Source organism: Pteropus medius, unplaced genomic scaffold (assembly GCF_902729225.1).
Source record: "Pteropus medius unplaced genomic scaffold, Ma_sr-lr_union100, whole genome shotgun sequence".
Classification (NCBI taxonomy): Eukaryota; Metazoa; Chordata; class Mammalia; order Chiroptera; family Pteropodidae; genus Pteropus; species Pteropus medius.
The window spans coordinates 18,548,906-18,567,207 of NW_024345601.1; the positions used below are offsets into that span (position 1 = coordinate 18,548,906).

Below are 18,302 nucleotides of genomic sequence, written 5' to 3' on the forward strand. Positions count from 1 at the left end.
ATTATTTGCCTATAACCTATAGTTGCATCTAGGCTACAGCAGGGTATGCATGCCTACACATCACTTCATTCAGGTGGATTCAGCATAATACTTAGTGCATGGCAAATTCAAGTTTTGCTTTTGAAACTTTCTGGGATTTTTTTTTTTCTGAATATTTTTATCAGTGGTTGGTTGAATCAACAGATGCAAAAACCACAGATACAGAGGGCCGATTGTATTAATAGGAAGCATACATAATTACTTCATTTTTAATTTGTTTCAAGCTCTTCTAACATGAAAAATAATCTTCATGTTGGAAAGATACGGAGTGGTGTGAAGTAATATGACATAATTAAAAAAAAAAAAGGTCCATGTAGTTCAAAAACATGAATATGAATCCAGACTCTTCTCACTCGATTTATATGATCTTGTACAACTTATCTGCTCTGAGTCTTGCTTGATGATATCAACAGTTTCATCCCCAGAGGGTTAGGAGTATTAAATGAGATAATGTGTGGAAGGCACTCTGACACAGTAGCAGCTTAATAATTAGTAGGTAACAGGAGATAGAAGCCCCAAATAGGTAAGAGAATATCTAAGAATTCTAACTTAGACACTCTCAAGGCCTAGAAAAATCACATCCCAATGTACTAAAATAATTTATAAAAGCGATAATGATGTGATTGCCAGTAAACTTCAGCAGCCATGGTAAATGATAGATACACTCTACTGTTGCCCCAATTTTCAAAAAAAAGAGAAAAAGAAGATTCTTAAAATTTAGTAATTTCAACCAGCCAGCTAGATGTTTTAATCCCCAGAGACATTACAAATGCATTATGGATTACAAAGCAGATATTATATATGCAATTTTAAAAGGAAAATTGACTGCTGAAACCAGTTTTAGGTAAGTGAAAGTCATGCTGAAAGCAACAAGATTTCCTTTTTCTTTTTCTGTTTCTTTTTTTTTTTTTGGAGAGGCTGAGGACTAATCAGAGAAATGCTACAGACATAAAGTACCTGCATTTTAACAGGGCATGTGACAAAGGTTTTATGAATCTTTAATATGTTAATGTGCATTATAACTATCCAGAGGAAGCTATTAAATACAGAGTTGTGGAAAAACTCCAAAATCAGACCAGCGAAAAACCAAGCACTAACTTGGAAAGGAGGAGAACTCACATTTATTACACGCGGTCCCAGAGGAGCTAGTACTCTGAAGAGTCTGAGCGAGTTTAGTTACAACATTCCTTACATACAGGATTTTTACACAAGCTGATTGGTCAGTTTGAACTCAGACTATTACAAATGGGCGGGAGTTGCTATGGTTGCAAACAGTAACATTGGTGGAAGGGCGGGAGTACTGATGGTTACAAGAGCTGCTAAGGGGTACAGACAGTTACATTTGTTGAGCAAAGGGCAAGTAGGACAAAATGCAAGTGAGCTCTGCATGCAGCAAACATATTTACAGAACAAAAGGCTGATTAGCTTTTAATGAAAATCCTGGAAATTCCTCTTCGACAGTACTTTCTAAATTATTTGACCCTGAAACCCAGTTTTTGGAGAGCACCTAATAGCATCTGAAAGAACTTGGATTGGACAGAACATTGTTGGAAAATGCGAAAAAGTCTAAGCCTGAACAGTAACAGTCTGCATCACTTAGGTAGCCTCTGGATGTTGTGTTTATCTCAAAACACCATTTTTTAAAGGCAACCTGACAAACCAAAGTTTTTTCAAAGGAGGAGACCAGCGTAATAGATTATATAAAGCTACATTTAAAAGGAAATAATTTAGGAACTACTATAGATTGAATATTTGTGTAATCCCGAAATCATAGGTTGAAATCTTAACCCATGATGCGATGGTATTAGGACTTTTGGAAGGTGATCAGTTTATGAGGGTACAGCCCTCATGGATGAAATTAAGTGCTTTTACAAAAGAGATTTCAGAGAGCTTCCTTGACCCTTCCAACACATGTAATAAGGCAGTGAGAAAAGGGTTGTCTAAGAACCAGGAAACAGGCTCTCACCAGACACCAAATCTGCTGGCACCTTGATTTTAGACTTCTCAGCCTCCAGAATTATGAGAACTAAATGCTTGTTGTTTAAGCCATCCAGTCTATGGTATTTTTGTAACAGCAGTCCAATGAAACAATTTCAAAATTTTCAATGGGTTTTAAATTAAAAAGGAATTAGAATCATTCTGTTTAATTTAAGCAACCAGAGATAAGAGTACTATGTATAAATTATACGGAAGCAGATTTAGGCTGAATATAAAGACTTCTGTAAGAGCACTGGTCTTGCAATTTAACAGACTAGAATTACATGCCTAGTCCTGCCACTTCTCAGCTAGGTGTTCTTGAGTAAAGGACCTAACCATTTAGAATCTCAGTTTTCTCATCTGTAATATAGTCAAGCTCACAGAGGTACTGCAAAGTAAAAATCCAATACTAAATTTGAAAAGATCCACACAATTCCTGGCACATTGGAAGTACTCAATAAATAGAATTATAGTTGTATTAATAACGTGTTGAGTTGTCCAATGAGAAGGATGAACATCTGATGATGGAGAGCACCTCAATAGTAGAAATGATCAAGCACAAGTTTAATCATTTAAAATAACCAAAAGTCTACTGTGGGTAGCAACATCAGGGAAAATAGTTGTGATTCAGTTCCTATCTTTATGAACTGGCAATTTCATGGGGACTAGCAGGACAGATGATTATCCATGCGGAAACTTCGCTTCTTTAAAATGACTTTTTCTCTTCTCTTTTTCCTTGATTTAAACTGGCCTTATTTCATCTAATGACACCGTGACTCACTTGCTTCTTTTCTTTCCTTATCCTTCCACCCTGGCACATACTGCATGTCCACCCCCTAACTGTTATACCTTTAGGACATCAGATTCCAGTCAGCATCAAACAGTATCAGGAACAAAGCCTCAGGTCTTTGACCACAGCAACAGAGATTTGGTCAAAGTTGTGTTTCAGCTTCAGACGCATGGAGGCAGAACGACCCTACTCATAAGGAGTTGTGAGAATTAACAGAATTAACTAACATACATCCCCATCGAAACCATACAGAATGACACCATGACTGACATCAGGACCTGATGTAATGATCAACTGCCTCCTACCCTAGCCCTGACCAATCAATAGAGCCCATGAGCCCAGCTCCCTTAGCTACCATGACTAATGAGTTTTCCCCTATATCAATTATCCCTTAGAAGACATCAAGGAGCCAGGTCTTTGAGCACTAACTCACCTGTATCTCTGAGCTTGGTGCTATTCCCTTAAATAAACCTTTACTTTCTTTGCTGCAAACCCCTATTTGTGTCACATTGGACTTTGATGTGCACAGGCAAATGAACCTGTTGAGTTCAGTAACAATAAGGCAAATATATTTATATACTGTAACACAAAGACAAATGCTTTGAAAGTTACAAGAAGCTAGAAGAGTATAAGTGATAATCCTTTTGATGGAAGACTTCATGAATGTGGCAGAACGTGAAGAATGGGAAAATTTTCAGTAGGTGTGGTAAGAGGAGAGAAGCAGGGCACTGTAGAGGAACTATTGTGAGGAGAGGCTGTAGACAGGAAAGCATAGGGATATATCTAGATAAGCTGCACAGTTTGAAGGGATGCAATGGCAAGCCTAAAGGAAAATGGAATATAAGTCCGTATGATTTGGGGGGAGGGTCAAAGAATGAGTTTCGGACTTAACTTGAGGGACAGTCGGGAGAAAGTAAACATTTGGGGGGAGAGAAGTGACTTTATCAAAACTGTGCTTTAAGAAATTGAATTTGGCAGCGGCAATAAAAAATTGGCTAGTATCTGCGTGATTCCTTAAACGCAGGAAGGCCAGTACAAAAAACAGCACAGTAAGTAGAAAAAAAGAGAGAATCTTAAGTGGGGTGGAAGCAATGAAAATAAAAACAAAATCTTTAATGAGACTCACATGAAGAGTAGATTGTTGGAGAAGATTTGACAACAAGTGAGGCAGATGATGGACTTGGGAAAACATCGGATTTTAGTTAAAGGTATGTTAAGGATGTGGTTCTGGGCAAAGATATGCTAACAGCCAACTTCTGCTTCTGTAATCTGCTTGCTTGTTTGATGTTAACTAGGGTGTGGTTAATCTGTTTGCTTGTTTGATGTTAAACCAGGGTGTGGTTTTAGGCTTTATGAGCTGCCTTTTTTGGGAGCTCAGGGCTGATCTCCTCTAACCCTGGTGGTACTGGTAGATAGTCGGTCCCCGGCCGGCTAATAAAGGCTCATAATTAATCTCAATTGGCTCTGTGGGTCTTAGAATTGTTCGCGTCATAACAGGTAGGTTTTGGGAGGAACTTTTGCAGATAAGGTCAATAATCTTTCTTCTCAGCAGAATAGCACAGAGTAGATCCTTAGTAAATATTTGTTCTGTAGATAAATACATGAATAAATGATTTGGGCTGAGTTATAAAGAGAAGAGTAGAAAATGGTAATAGAAAAAAAAAAAGCTTAGGGAGTTTGAGGAAGGTGAGGCTAGTTGAATAGAGATGAGAGTTAAGTAGCAAAAGTATGTAAGCCTCGGAGCTAGATTAGGAGCTGGGCAATTAGGGTTCATAGGCCAAATCCAGCCCAGCACCTGTTTTTGTGCAGCCCATGAGCTAAGAATAACTTTTATATTTTTAAATGACCGAAAAATATCCAAAGAAGAGTAATATTTCATGATATGTGAAAATATGAAACTCAATTTTCAGTGTCTATAAATAAAATAACTTTTCTATTGTTTTATTATTGCAGAAGAGACCAGCCTGCACCTTCCAGGAGCCGTAATAATGTGCTAAGTACTTTATAAACATTATCTATATAATTCTTTCTACAAGCCTATGAGATATAATTCATTGTTCCCATTTTACTGCTTAGCAAACTGAAGCTTATGTTTCTGCCAAGGTCACACAGTTCATTAGTAGCACAGTCAGAAACCACACCCATATCAATTAGCCTTTCCAGAGTCCCCATTTCCCCTAGGATAAAAGCCCCAGCTCTGAAAGTAGTGAGATCATAAAATGCCTATATGAGAGGGTTTGTGAGTGTGCTGAATCTTAGAAGTCAATTTTGGAACCGAATAAGAGGGAGGGAATGGTTTAGGCAGAAACATTTCTAAGAGATGTATGTTAGTTAATTCTGTTAATTCTCAAAACTCCTTATGAGTCGGGTACTATTATTAATAATCCTGTGTTAGACAAAGGGTGGGTTGCTTAAAGATCACTTCTCAGATAAAAGGTGCAGTGTGGGGATCTTTTCATGAATGACACCACTGGACCTCCAAAAGCTCATCCAATTCTAAGTAACTATGATCCTACTTTGGGAAGGCTTTCGAAGGATCCAGGTTTTTTCTTGGTGCCCTGCATTCTTGCCTTGAAACTCCTCTGGCAATCCCCTCATTTTCCCATATGATTCTGAGACCTTGTAGCAAATAGTTTTCTGGTTCCTTTCTGATAGCTTTTTCTAAAAAAGACTTCCTAAATCACAACAAATTAATCAGCATTTCAAAAAATGCTACAGATGAGTTTAAAGTTCAACAGCTGACAGCAGGGAGGTAGATGACAGTCAAGTCAAAGATTTCAGCAGTTGGAGATTTCATAAAGTGCCTTATAGCTTTGTAGCTGGCTGTTTATTCCTGTGTTTGTCACCTTTGGCCCTTAAAGCAGCCACTTTCCCATTTGGAACTTACTCTCGGCAGCTGCTGACAAAACAGGAAGTGATTAGAATGTAATTCGTTTTTATAACTCTGAACTTCTGCAGTTTTAAAACAAGTTTTAGCAGCAGATTTACTGTCTTGCTTTACTACCTCCAATTCTTGTAAGACAACTGTGTAGGGGTTAAAATATCAGTGCAAATTCCCATATAAAGACTAACTTAGTAATAAGCTTTGTGTACCAGCCTTTCCAAGTTACATTTAAATCAAGTTTTGCTTTTTTTTTTTGGATACAAACTAGCGGGGGTGGGGAAAGAAAAAAGGAACTGGGAAGAGGAGGAGAGGGGAAGTTAAACCTTCCCTCTCTCCCTGTCTTCCTCAGAAAACCAAATATGGCATCTACCATGAGGAGTTTGTTTTCTGACCACAGCAGATATGTGGAGTCTTTTCGGAGGTTTCTCAACAATTCCACGGAACACCAGTGCATGCAGGAATTCTTCGACAAGAAGCTGCCAGGCATAATAGCGAGGTAACAAAAAAGGATGTGTTTGTCAAAGGGACAGAGCTCCGTGCTTTCTTTTTAATGATAGATGGGTCGAGCCCAGCCCTGAAGGCTGGGTGAGGGGATAAGAACCTGCTACTGATAGCAACTCCCGCTCCCTTCTCCCCCTCCTCCTCCGCCCCCGGGCCCCTTTTCCTGTGGTGCTTTTAGACAATTGCTTTAAACATTCAAAGGTTCTTATTTGTGCAGCATTTCTAGCTGCACGGAGATTAGCGTTAACCATTTCAAGCCACAGATCCATGTTCAGTCTTTGAGCTGAGATTGTTCAGTCCTCCTCTGAATTTTGCATTCAAAAAAGTCCCAGTTGGAGTCTAATATCCTTTTCATTAGAATCAAATATAAATAATTACCAATTACTATTTGCCCCCAAGGATTGAGTGGGTGCCTCTGAGTTCTAATAGCCATTTAAATTCATTTTTCTTATCCATTATTATAGTTATCACTCCAAAAAAAAATTGTCTTTTCCTTTCAACTTAATATTAGCAATGTGGTCCTAAAAAAATGCATTTTCCCATTATCAGTGAAACTCACTAATTCCTATGCTTCTCGCAGACTGCTTTTTGTGTGTGTGTATGTGTGATTAATGTGTTCACTTTGTGCCAGGGCTGATAAGCATTATGAGAGTAACAGATTCCACATGCTAAAGATAATCAAATCACCTATCTAGGGGTGGATTGCTGTAACTTACTCTACTTCAGGAAATAATGCTGGAAAACTGGGAAGAAATGACTGACTAGGTCCAATTTGCAAAAGTAAAAAGAAACTGATATTTTATCTTTTTTTGGCTTTCTCCATTATAGGCCTGAAATGCTTTCACCAGGATAGTAGCTCTGCCTGGCCAGAGCAGACATTGTTAAACATATATAGAATTCTGTTTCTCTATTTTTCATGGTTCAGTTTTTAAATATGTTTTTAATTGTTTAAAATGTTTCAATTACAGTTGACATACAATTTAAATGTATTTTTTAAAGTAGAATATTATATAATTTATTAATAATTAAAAAGTAATAGAATAATGATGCAAAAACCAAAGCAAACAGCAACTACAGATAATTTATTATCTGGGAATTAAATAGTTTACTTCTTCGGGTCTTTTTATTTCTAAAAGGTAATAAGTTAATTTCTGAGTTCTTCTGCAGAACTAAACGTCTGTGTTTGTGTCTGTAGCTTATCCAGATACTTGGTTTTCTTTAGCCATCAGTGATATACCATAATAAATGACGACCCCTGTCTTCAAGGTGTATACAATCTAATTGAGAATATTGAATGTACAATCTGCAAAAAACTGAAAAACTTGCAAATGCATAACTAAGTTTACATTATAGTGGTAATATGTAATTAGGAATGATCTAAATCAAGCTATCATTTTTTTAAAAAGTAAGTTTTTCCTAAAGATGATGTTCAGAATGAGAGTTAGTTGAAGCACCTTTAAAATTGCTGCTTACAGGCATTTCTAAGTTATAAGTAGGCAACATGCCTGCTTAATTTTTCATTCTAGAAAATTGTTTTTGAAATTCAAATGGTTCTAAAAAGTTTATAACAACAGCAACAAAAATACTAGTTGCTTGCCCTACCCACTCCCATCCCTGACTCCCGCTCTGCAGAAGCAGCCACTTTTCAACACTCCGAAATCTTTTAGTTGTTTTTTATGTGATATTCTTTCCTAATTCTAAATAAAATTCTTCCCCTTCTTAAGTTTACTGTATTAAAATAGCTAAATAAACATATACATTTCCTCCCTTATGTCAATATATTTCAAAAGCTTTGGTTAAATAGTTTGAGTGTATATCATTTTGCCTCTGTACATATTATTCATAATTGAACAATGCATTAGATTACAATCACATTTCCTTTCATGCACACCTTTTTTCCTAGAGTTAACTAATGTCTTGATTTTTAGCTTCTTTTCTTAGTTTCCTATGTACCTATCATTACTTATACCTCAATCAAAAGTATTAACGTCTTCTCAATATATTCAAACAGATCAAGTAAGTTATTAATTTTTCCCCAGAGGAACATCTTTTCCGGAGTTCTCTTGTTCTTTTTTTCCCAGTCTGTGGTGATTTCTCTTGGTCTGCTGTACGATTATTGATAAGGGAATTTATTTCACTTTCTAGAAATTCTCTTCTCTCTCTAGTATTGGATGCCCTGATTTTATATCTAATGCCCTTCTTTTGTTGGTTTCCTTAGTAAGACTATTGTTTCCTTTTTTTTTTTTTTAATTCAGCTAATTCTTTAACAACTTCCCAAGAAACGGTATATGGAGGTAAAGTTGAGACTTTATATGTTTAAAACTGCCTTCATTCTATGCTTATCTTTATTGGATAGTTTGGCTATAAGACTATGCTGAAATGATTTTTATATCAGAAATTTAAAGGTATTCTTCCATTGTCTCTTAGCTACTAGAGTTACTGTTCAGAAACCCAATACCATTCAAATTTGTCGTCGTTGGCTTATGACCTTATTGTTGTTTTTTTGTTTTCCCTACTTAGAAACTTTTAGGACCTTCTCTTATATCCAGTACTGAAATTTTAAGATAATGAGTTATGGTATGGGTTGTCTTCACCCATTTCTGTTGGTACTGCATGTGGCATTTTAATAAAAATTCATAACCTTCAGGGAAACTTTGATATTTTTAAATCATTCCTCCCCTTTTTCTCTTTATAGAACTTGTAGTCGTCAAACACTAGACCTCCTGAATCCATTCTCTAATTTTCTTATATTTCCAATTTTCTACAATTTTACTTTTAGCCCTATTAAATTTTTGCTATTTTTTAATTTCCAGAAATGTTATATTTTTATAGCATCCTGTTCATCTTTTACACATGTAATACCCTGTCTTATCTATTGTAAAATTTTCTACTGTTCTTTGCATGTTTCTTCTGAGTACTGTTTTTGTTTCCTTTGGTCTCTATCTCATGTTTGGGGAGCTCCCCAACTACCTGATGAGCCTCGATTGTCCATCCAATCAAATGAGGCACTCAAAAGTAATTCATAATCTCCTCGTACATGTAGGGGATGAGTTTGTTGAGTGGATGGTTCACTGTATCAACTGGATGTAGACTCAGCTGTTTGCTGGAAGATTCTCAGATGTCAATATATTTAAGGTTATTCATTGTGATGGGTTGTTTCCCCAGGGATGAATTCTTCACTTGCCTATCTAGAGGTGAAGGGTGGGGTTACAGTTTACAGTTTAGTAAAATTTTTTGTTATTATTGTTATATTTAATGCATTTAGATCCTTGCCTGGAAAATAATAAATTTTCAATCATTATTAGTTATCATAATATGTGAAATGGGATAATAATAGAGAAGCTGTGAGAATTCAAAGAGTTAGTTCATGTAAATCCCTTAGCTGTGCCTAGAATAATAATAATTGCCAATATGTGTTACATGCTTGTCATGAGCAGACACATTTTTAAGAGATTTACATGAATTAAATCATTTAATCCTCATAACTCCTCTATGAGTTAGATACCTTTATTATAATCCTAGAAGTTAGGCAATATTATTATTCTATTTCATAGGTAATAAATATGCAGAGAAGTTAAATAACTGGCTCAAGGTAACATCAGTAGGATGGGATCTCAACCTGGGTGCTCAGAGCCATGGCCCCATTATGATATCCACAGATACAAGCTCTTCTATTAACCAAGAGCATAGACAGTAATGGGTATATCAGGACTCATAATTATGAGTTGGGAGATAATTAGAACTAAGAAAGGCAACTCATCCATAGATGTCCTTGACTCTATGCTTTCCAGTTTCTTTAAGCACTTTCCTTTAACCTTGTCTTCATCCCATTACTTTGTGCAGGTTCTTTATCCAGAGGACAGACTTGTTTACCACCTTTCAGTTCATGTCTCCCCTCTAGCAGTCACCCCTTTTCTTCCCACTCTTTCATCCTATTTCAACAATCTCTCTAGGTCTTCTTCCTCTTTATCAAATTTGCTTTTAATCGCATTGCCACCTGACTTCTGCCCTCAACTTTCTTTTAAAACTGCTATTATCAAAGATATTTTGAAACTTACTAGATTCATTAACCAATCACCATTAAAAAAAATGAACCAAACATTCTACTACTGACCTTTACAAAGGATAATAAAAAGCCAGGAAAAAAAAAAAAAGATTCATATTGCCAAATTCAGTGGAGATTTTTCTTTTTTTTATATTTTTAATAGTACTCTTCCATGTTTGACACTACTGATGGCTTTCTCCTTCTCTAATACTCCTAATCACCTCTTTGAACTTTACTGTTTTCTTTTCTACTTTGTATGTTTCCCATAATCCAGTGACTTTCAAAAGTTGGTATTGCGTCATCACCTCACCACTCTTCTATTTGCAGTGTCCTTGGGTGATGGAATCTACACTTCTAGTTTTGACTATTACTTCCTGACAGTTATTCTCCAGAATACATCATTGATCCTGATCTCTCTCTCACCCAGATAAAATCTTGCATATCCAAATGTCTATTTAATTCAGATCTATCAAAACAAAATTAAAAAAAAAAAAAGAAAGAAAGAAAGAAAAGAAAAACTGACAACTTGCCATTGAACTATATTCTCCAGCTTCCTTTTAGGCTCCATGCTTCACCAAATCATCCATGCTGGAAACTTGGCAGTCATTGTGCACTCATACTTTTTTCTGACCTTTTTACATCAATCTAAAGCAAGTCGTACTGTTGTTTTCCAGACCATCAATTCTACTCTATTTCCAGTACTAGAGTCATAATGTTGAGTTTTATTATCTCACATTTTACTTGACAGCAAAGTAGTATCTTATTCATTTTTATATTCTCAATGCCTAGAATAGGCATATCATAGGTGTTTAATAAACACTTGTTTATTGAAAAGAAGTTAGCAAGAAGGAAGAAAAGAAGGCAGATATCACAGAGACAGTATGAATCACCATATACAATGAATGGCTAATTATATCACCAGACTCAAAGGCCCACTTTTTCTGTTCTTGTTCTCTAAATAAATTCTAAACAAATGGTTTATCTTACTTTTGAGATGTTTATAGTGTTGTTCTAAAAGTCTATCAGTTCAAGATTGTTAATGAATGAAACCTATATTTCTAAAGATTTCTAAAGACACCCATATAACTACGAAAATTAGAATCTTTTATGTTGGCCTAATTTTTATTCACTATAATATTAGTCTGTTCTCTTCAACTAGACTCGATAATCAGATTTTACCAAGAACCTAGCACATTTTTCTTAAACTACATAATTTTTTTTTCAGGATTGGAGACACAAAATCAGAAATTAAGATTCTAAGCATTGGCGGAGGTGCAGGTATGAATAACACGTTTTAAAACTGGTATTTCACTCCAAGCATCATGTTGTTTGATGGCAACATTGTTCATTCTTTAGGAAAGCTATTTCCCTTTGCTTTTGGAAGAGCTTAGTTTATTAAAACTAATGAGAGCAATACCACTCCAACTAAGATTAATGCCCCCATAGATTTATAGGGTTTAGGACAGCAGCCTTCATTATTATCTATAATATAGATAACATGTGGCTTTCTTTTTTATAAATGGCAAAACATAGGATATATTTGGATAACTTTTATCCAAAATGATTTAACTGTTCACAGAAAAAGAAAATTTCATAAGACCTTTCTTAAACTTATCCCACTTAAAGTGTGGCCCATGGACTGGATGCTGGTTTGCAAACCGTTACTGGTCTAAGAGGAGATAAGAAGTATACACTGGAATATAAATAAATGCACAGCTCCCTGCATTGCGTATTACTATGGGGGGAAATATGCTTAATGACATAGTTAATTTACACTCTTATGTCTCCACTCTTTAAGTTGCACTTGCCTAAACCATCTCCTTTTTCTAGTTCAGTTCCAAAACCACCCTCTAAATATTTGGCACACTCCCCAGTCCCCTTTTGTAAGCTTTTCATAGTCACACTACTCAGAGTCAATGCTTTTATCTTAGGGAAAAATAGAAAGTCTGGAAAGACAGATTGACTCTGCCACCAATGAACTGCGTGACCTTGGCCGAAACACAGGCTTCAGTTATCTTATCAGTAAACTGGGAACAATAAATTAGATCTCATAGAGTTATAGTGAGAATTTTATATATAATATTTATGAAGTGCTTATCACATTATTACTGCTCCTATAAGGAGCAGGCTGATCCCTTCTGCAAAAAAATAAAACAAAACGTTCATCCCCGGATTTTGCCTCATGTCAAAATCCTGAGTTGTGTTTGCTTTTTTTTTTAAGTTGCTAGTCATCTGGAGTCCTGAGTTAATATAATAATATATAAAAAACAGTCATATATATTATTCCTATCTTCCTTCCTCCTTTCCTCTTTTTTATTGTTTTCTTTTGAAACATTCACTGAGTGATGGCTTAGTATTTGTAACCACTTGGTAACAACTGAATACTATATTACCACTTGTTGCATAGTGATGATAACAATCTCTTGAGTCTCTCAAGTATAAGAGTTCTAGCATCACATGAGTGAATTGTGGCCTATGTTAACACAAAGGTAACTAAGATAACTAAGAGCCCTCTAATGGAATGGGATAGCTCCTTTTTCATGTTATTATGTGTTCATTTCTCATAAAATACACTGTGATATAATATAATAAGGACTAACACTTAAAATCTATTTTTATTGTCTTTCACCAAGAAAATAGAAACCAAGGACACGTAATAAAGGATATTTTCATGAACGATCTTATAAAGAACATTTAAGCTAAAATACTTTCTTACTGCTTACTGGTATTTTAAGGTCTAAGGATTATAAGAGTGATGAATTGCCCAAAGAGTGTCCTATTAATTTATTTAACCAAGACAGTCATTGTCAGTGTGTTTTGCATATGAGTTTCAGGCAACCAACAGGCAATGAGACTATCATTTGATAGTGTCATTTGTTCTTGGACAAGAAGAGAAACCCTACAAGAAAAGTAATTAAATACAGTCTCTATCATAGCCTAGTTAATTGACCTTTTAATATAAAGTTAATTGAATTTCTAATGTAAATTTATCCAGACGCTTATAAGTTATCTAGAGAAAGGAACACTTGGCCTGCACAGTGATTCCTTACATAAAGGTGCACATAGAAGCTAATATAAAGAACTTATTTAAACAAAGGGAACAATACTTGGAATTCTACTGATGAGCCCTAACATTGTATTAAAAACAGTCTCTGCCTTGGGGAGAATATGCGTGCCCATTAAGGTTGCTCTTCATAAAAATTGTTCAGAAATATAAGAGCTCCCAAGAGAAATTCAACCTATAGATAGTTATCTTTCACTGCTGAAGTAAGCTACATGAAATCAGAAGCAATGCATTTCAAAACCCTGGCATGAAAGGGCAGTGCTTTAGGGGGGAGAAGACACCCTACTTACTTAGTATGAGTGTTCATATACCAAAAGGGAGATGCTTATCTAATAATCTGTCATTGCCTAACAGCAAGCATTGTGTTGAGCAGCATATTACTGTACAGTGAGAGACTTCCTATCATTGCTGTAGAGAAATGGTCTTCCTACATGTTCCACAGTCTGTAGTATCTGAGACTTTCACATTAGCCTGTGGCTTGAGTATCCTTCCAAAACAGTCACTGAACTCCAGTCCCTGAAAAATAAGGTCATTGGCCATATCCGATACTTTTGGCTTAGCTCCCATAATGCATCTCAGTCTTAGCTTACAGTCTCCTCTGATTTTTGCCTTCTAGATGTTCTCTTCTTGGTTGCTCAGACACCTGCAGGTCATATTTCTGCATATCTTTGGTGCAAATATTCTTTCTGCATTCATAATGCTACCATTTCTCCCCACCACAAAGGAAAAACATACCAAAAGCAACAAACTAAAACTTTCCTATGTGAAATTGATGCTTTTATATCACTTAATGCTCATTTTCTTTGGTGGCCTATTTGATTTTCTCTTCAGAAACATGATCAGGGGTGCACATGCACCCCTTCTGTCTTCTGATTCTATGCAATAGAGGTTCACATTTGTGTAGAGAGAGATTCCATCATTTAAGAGGGAATGTAAGGTTTTTGAAAGAGGTGTTTGGCAATTCAGTTCAAAAGCCACAATTATTAGGTCTCTGAGCAGTTCAAAAGGAAAAATCAGTGGCAAATTTTTTGATGTAGTCTTTGAAGTAATCCACCACATCAATAAACTACAATCAATAAACAATACAGTTATCCTAGATTATATGTTTAATGTTAGGAAAATGTATGAAATAAATGTGAACCCCCAAAAAGAAATAAAATCAGGAGAAAAACAAATCATGAACAGAAGAACAGACCATGTAGCTTTTACAGAGGCTAAACTGGGAAGTAAGAAGTTGTGTGTATATATGAGCTTTAATGAAACACAGTGAGCAGCTGATATCACTTTATTCCAGGTCTCAAAGTATTCACATCATGTGCATTTCAGCAATTGTTTTTTGGATAATGAGAGCAATTGCATTGTATTCTAAATCTCATAGAATATACGTTTTGGTCCCGACACTGATGCTTCCTGAAGTTAAACCATTCAATGGAGCTTCATTATTATTTAACTTTCAGTGGGTATTCTCTAGATGGTACATAGAGAAAAAGAAACCCATATTCTTTTTGGTAAGGTAGAATGCTATTAATTTATAGTGCATACACTTATGCCTAGAAAAATGTTCCAGAAGGCAGTTATGAGCAATGTGTTCTCCTTGCTCTGGGCTCTGCTTAAAGGAGAATGATTTTATCTGCTGCACTATTTGGTTCTTATGCTCAAATGCCAGAAATTTTTATAAGAGTTAGGCCTACTCAAATAATCTTATTTTATTCAGCTTTTTACTTCAATTTTATTAACCTACTGTGTACAGACTCCATTGCCATACCCTATATAATAGTATATATGTTTATAGATAATTTTTTAATCCACTGAAGCAACTCACATATGAAGTACAGGTAGTTTGAACCCTCTCATAATTTTTTGTTGTTGTTAATAGTTTTGCTGACATATGCTGAAAGTAATTAGGTGGGTTTTTTTTTTGTTCTACAACATATGGACGTGAGCACTCCTATAGAGGTTAAAAATTAGAGGAGTGTTTAGAGACCATCAACACCCTCATTTTACAAACGAGAAAACTGAGAACCACTAAGGCAGAACAAAACTCAGGTCTCTTGACTTTAGTCCACTTCAACAAATTGTACTAAACAAATACAAAAGTTAATTTTTTACTTGGCAAAGGAGAGATTAGGTACTTAATGATGACCAGGTATTTGAAAATTGAATTTTATCAAATTATATATCTACTCTCTTTTCAAAAGTGACATGTAAGGTGACACAGAGGTTTACTGTTCTAAGCTGGTTAGATAGAAGTGGAACAAATAATTAGGCAGCAACTGGAAGAGCCAGTGTGTCAAGTTTAGAAGCCAGGAGGTGGTAAGAAGCAAAGATTAATGTTTGCCAGTGGTTAAAAGTAAGCCAACAATCTGTATCAACAAATTAGAAATGATTGGAGAAATATAGAGAATTGAGGAATTTTTGCCCAGAAAATAAGAATATGAATGTACTTATTGCCATCTTCAAATATTCCTTGTCAATCAAACTACAGAATATTTGCCCTTAAAGGGCTGATAGTTGAAAAAGAGATTTCTTGGTTTAGTATTAGAATTTACTAATAATCAGACCTGTCCAGAAATGAAAGCACACATCTTGGGAGGGAAAGAGCTGTCTGTCACTCCAGGAATGTCAACATAGGCTGGAAAAAAAACTTCTCAGACATGCTATGGAAAGGACTTAGGCACTGATTACTTGGGTGGTTTTGGTTTCAGTCCAAAAAAATCTATGATTTATGAGTCACCTTCTAGAAACAGGTAGGCGCTGGTGTAGTTAACACCCTGGGTGGTGATATTAAGGAAGTGGAATTTATACGGGACTTCTAGATATGCAGACAATTTTTAGTCTTCATTCTAATTGCTTAAAACTTGAAATGAGTAAGAACTGTTTTACTTATGTGCAGCATACTAGCAGTTACTCCAGCATGGATATGTACTCTAATGATTCACTAATATAACGGGATTTAGGACTACTTGAGGTAACCATAGTTTGGTGCCTCAGATATAAAGTATTGTTAAAGGCATTCATAACTATATTATTTAAACATAAAATATTCTCCGTATGTAATTTTACCAAAAGATAGTTCACCTCATTGTGTTGTATTTAAAACTTTCAGTGAACGTGAAAGCATTGTTAAAGGCAGATGTATTTCAGATTTGAGAGAACTGAACGTGATACTACAACATTGGAGCCACTGTCATTAAAACCAGAGTAAACAGGATTGTTTTGGCTAATTCAATAAGGCTTGAAACAGGATAACAGGGGATAATGAGCAGAGTGAAGACAAAACTATCATTATACTTAGAAAAGCAAATAAACTCAGTTGTACAGCCTGAGAATTAATGAGAATGCAAGTAATGGCCTGGATACAGGTAAAATGGGTAAAAGATAATGGTGGATTCACCTTCTTTTTTGTTCTCAACATTTGAGTGTTTTTTATGCACAATTCTGATTAATTATAATGTACTTGAAAGTCCCTGGCATGTGGTTATCTGTAATTTTGCTGAAAGACAAGTTTATATCTTGCCACTTCTTATGCCAGTTTGGGACATGGTCTCTTAGTGAATGGACTTCCACTTGACATACACTATTAAATAAAACTTGGTGGTGATTCGGTACAACACTTATGTAACCTTGGTGTAAGGGGGGGGTCTGTCACCATCTTCATTTTATGCATACCGAACCTAATAATAAGTGCCACAAGGAGTAGAAAGATTATAGAGATTGGAGTATATACCAGGGTCTTCTGTAGCTTATTCTCTATTAACAGTAACTGATAGAAATAGTTTAAAATGTTTAAATTAGTTAGCTAATAATATATTTAATACAAAATATAAGAAGCCTGTTTAAAGAAAAGTTCAAATATTTACTGAGAACTATTTGAGAAGATTTAGAAAGCCAATATGCACTAGTGAAGAAGTTACAATGATATAAAAGCTTTCACATACAAAAAGTATAAGGGTACAAAATGAAACAAAATGTTCCCAAAAGTAATGCAGCATTACCTATCAAGAAAAGTTCTGATATTTATCTAATACCTAAAGGCCTAGTCATGCTGGTTGTTAAAATATTAACATACTTAGTAAACAGCCATTCCCCTACTACCTTACTGCTGCTTCAGCCCCTCTTCCTAGACTACTGTACATCCCACCCCGCTCCCTCATTCTGGATCCCTGATCTCCACCTCCAAGGGCTCCTGCAATTGAATTAGTCTTGCTTGCCGAGGAGCCTCAAAGAATGTGCTGTAGTTCTTCAGCCCATAACCTTTCTCAGCAGCTGGACCTTAGGCCGGGTTGTTTTGTTTTGTTTTGTTTTAATATCACCAAAGATCAAGCATCTCATTCTAACCATTCATTCTGGTTCTTGGAATTAATCTGAAAAAATTAAGATTTTCACATAAAAAATTGTGGTTCATTGCTAGGTGCTTCATAATAGCAAAAAATTAAAACTAAGTATAACTATAAAACTATATATAAAAATATATAGCCATATACAAATATATAGTCCTATATCTACATGTAAATGTATACATTTATATATTTTATATCATATGTAAAAAGTTAATAATTAAATAATTTATCGCACATGTTTTTAGAGAATATAGTGTCATTGCTTCAAATAACACATTCAAATAAATTTTGATATATTCATGGTTTAACTCTCAAATGAGAAAGTCAAAATAATCTATACACATAATGATCTCACGTGGGTAGACTAAAGAAAATTATTTGCTCAAAGGAAAAAAGAAAAAAGCTTAGGAGGAAATAAACCAATCTTTCCTTTTGTTTTCTCTAGTAGCGAGATATTTATATTCTACCTTATACTTTTGCCTGTGTCTCAAGTTTTCAATAGCATTAATTTTATAGCCAAGGAAAAATAAACCCAATTTAAACTATAATTTTATAGTTGATGAGAGATGGTGGTAAAGAGTAGACTCACTGGCTTCTGACAGTTTCTTCAGCTATTCGAGTGATGCCCAAAGCACTGTTCTGACACATATGTTTTCATGGCA

The 18,302-nt window shown here is 35.3% G+C and overlaps 1 protein-coding gene across 2 annotated transcripts in view; it reads left to right on the forward strand.

Moving 5' to 3' along the window:
• Positions 1–5,625: 5,625 nt before the first annotated feature.
• Positions 5,626–18,302, forward strand: part of HNMT (histamine N-methyltransferase) — a 33,753-nt gene continuing 21,076 nt past the window's right edge. The window contains exons 1-3 of one of the 2 annotated variants that reach the window (XM_039874569.1): positions 5,626–5,731; positions 6,040–6,186; positions 11,462–11,514. In XM_039874569.1, the coding sequence (XP_039730503.1) occupies positions 6,050–6,186; positions 11,462–11,514 (190 nt within the window). In that variant the 5' untranslated portion in view covers positions 5,626–5,731; positions 6,040–6,049. Of the gene's footprint in view, positions 5,732–5,790; positions 5,822–6,039; positions 6,187–11,461; positions 11,515–18,302 lie in introns of those variants that run through there. The other variant, XM_039874570.1, reaches the window with a different exon arrangement.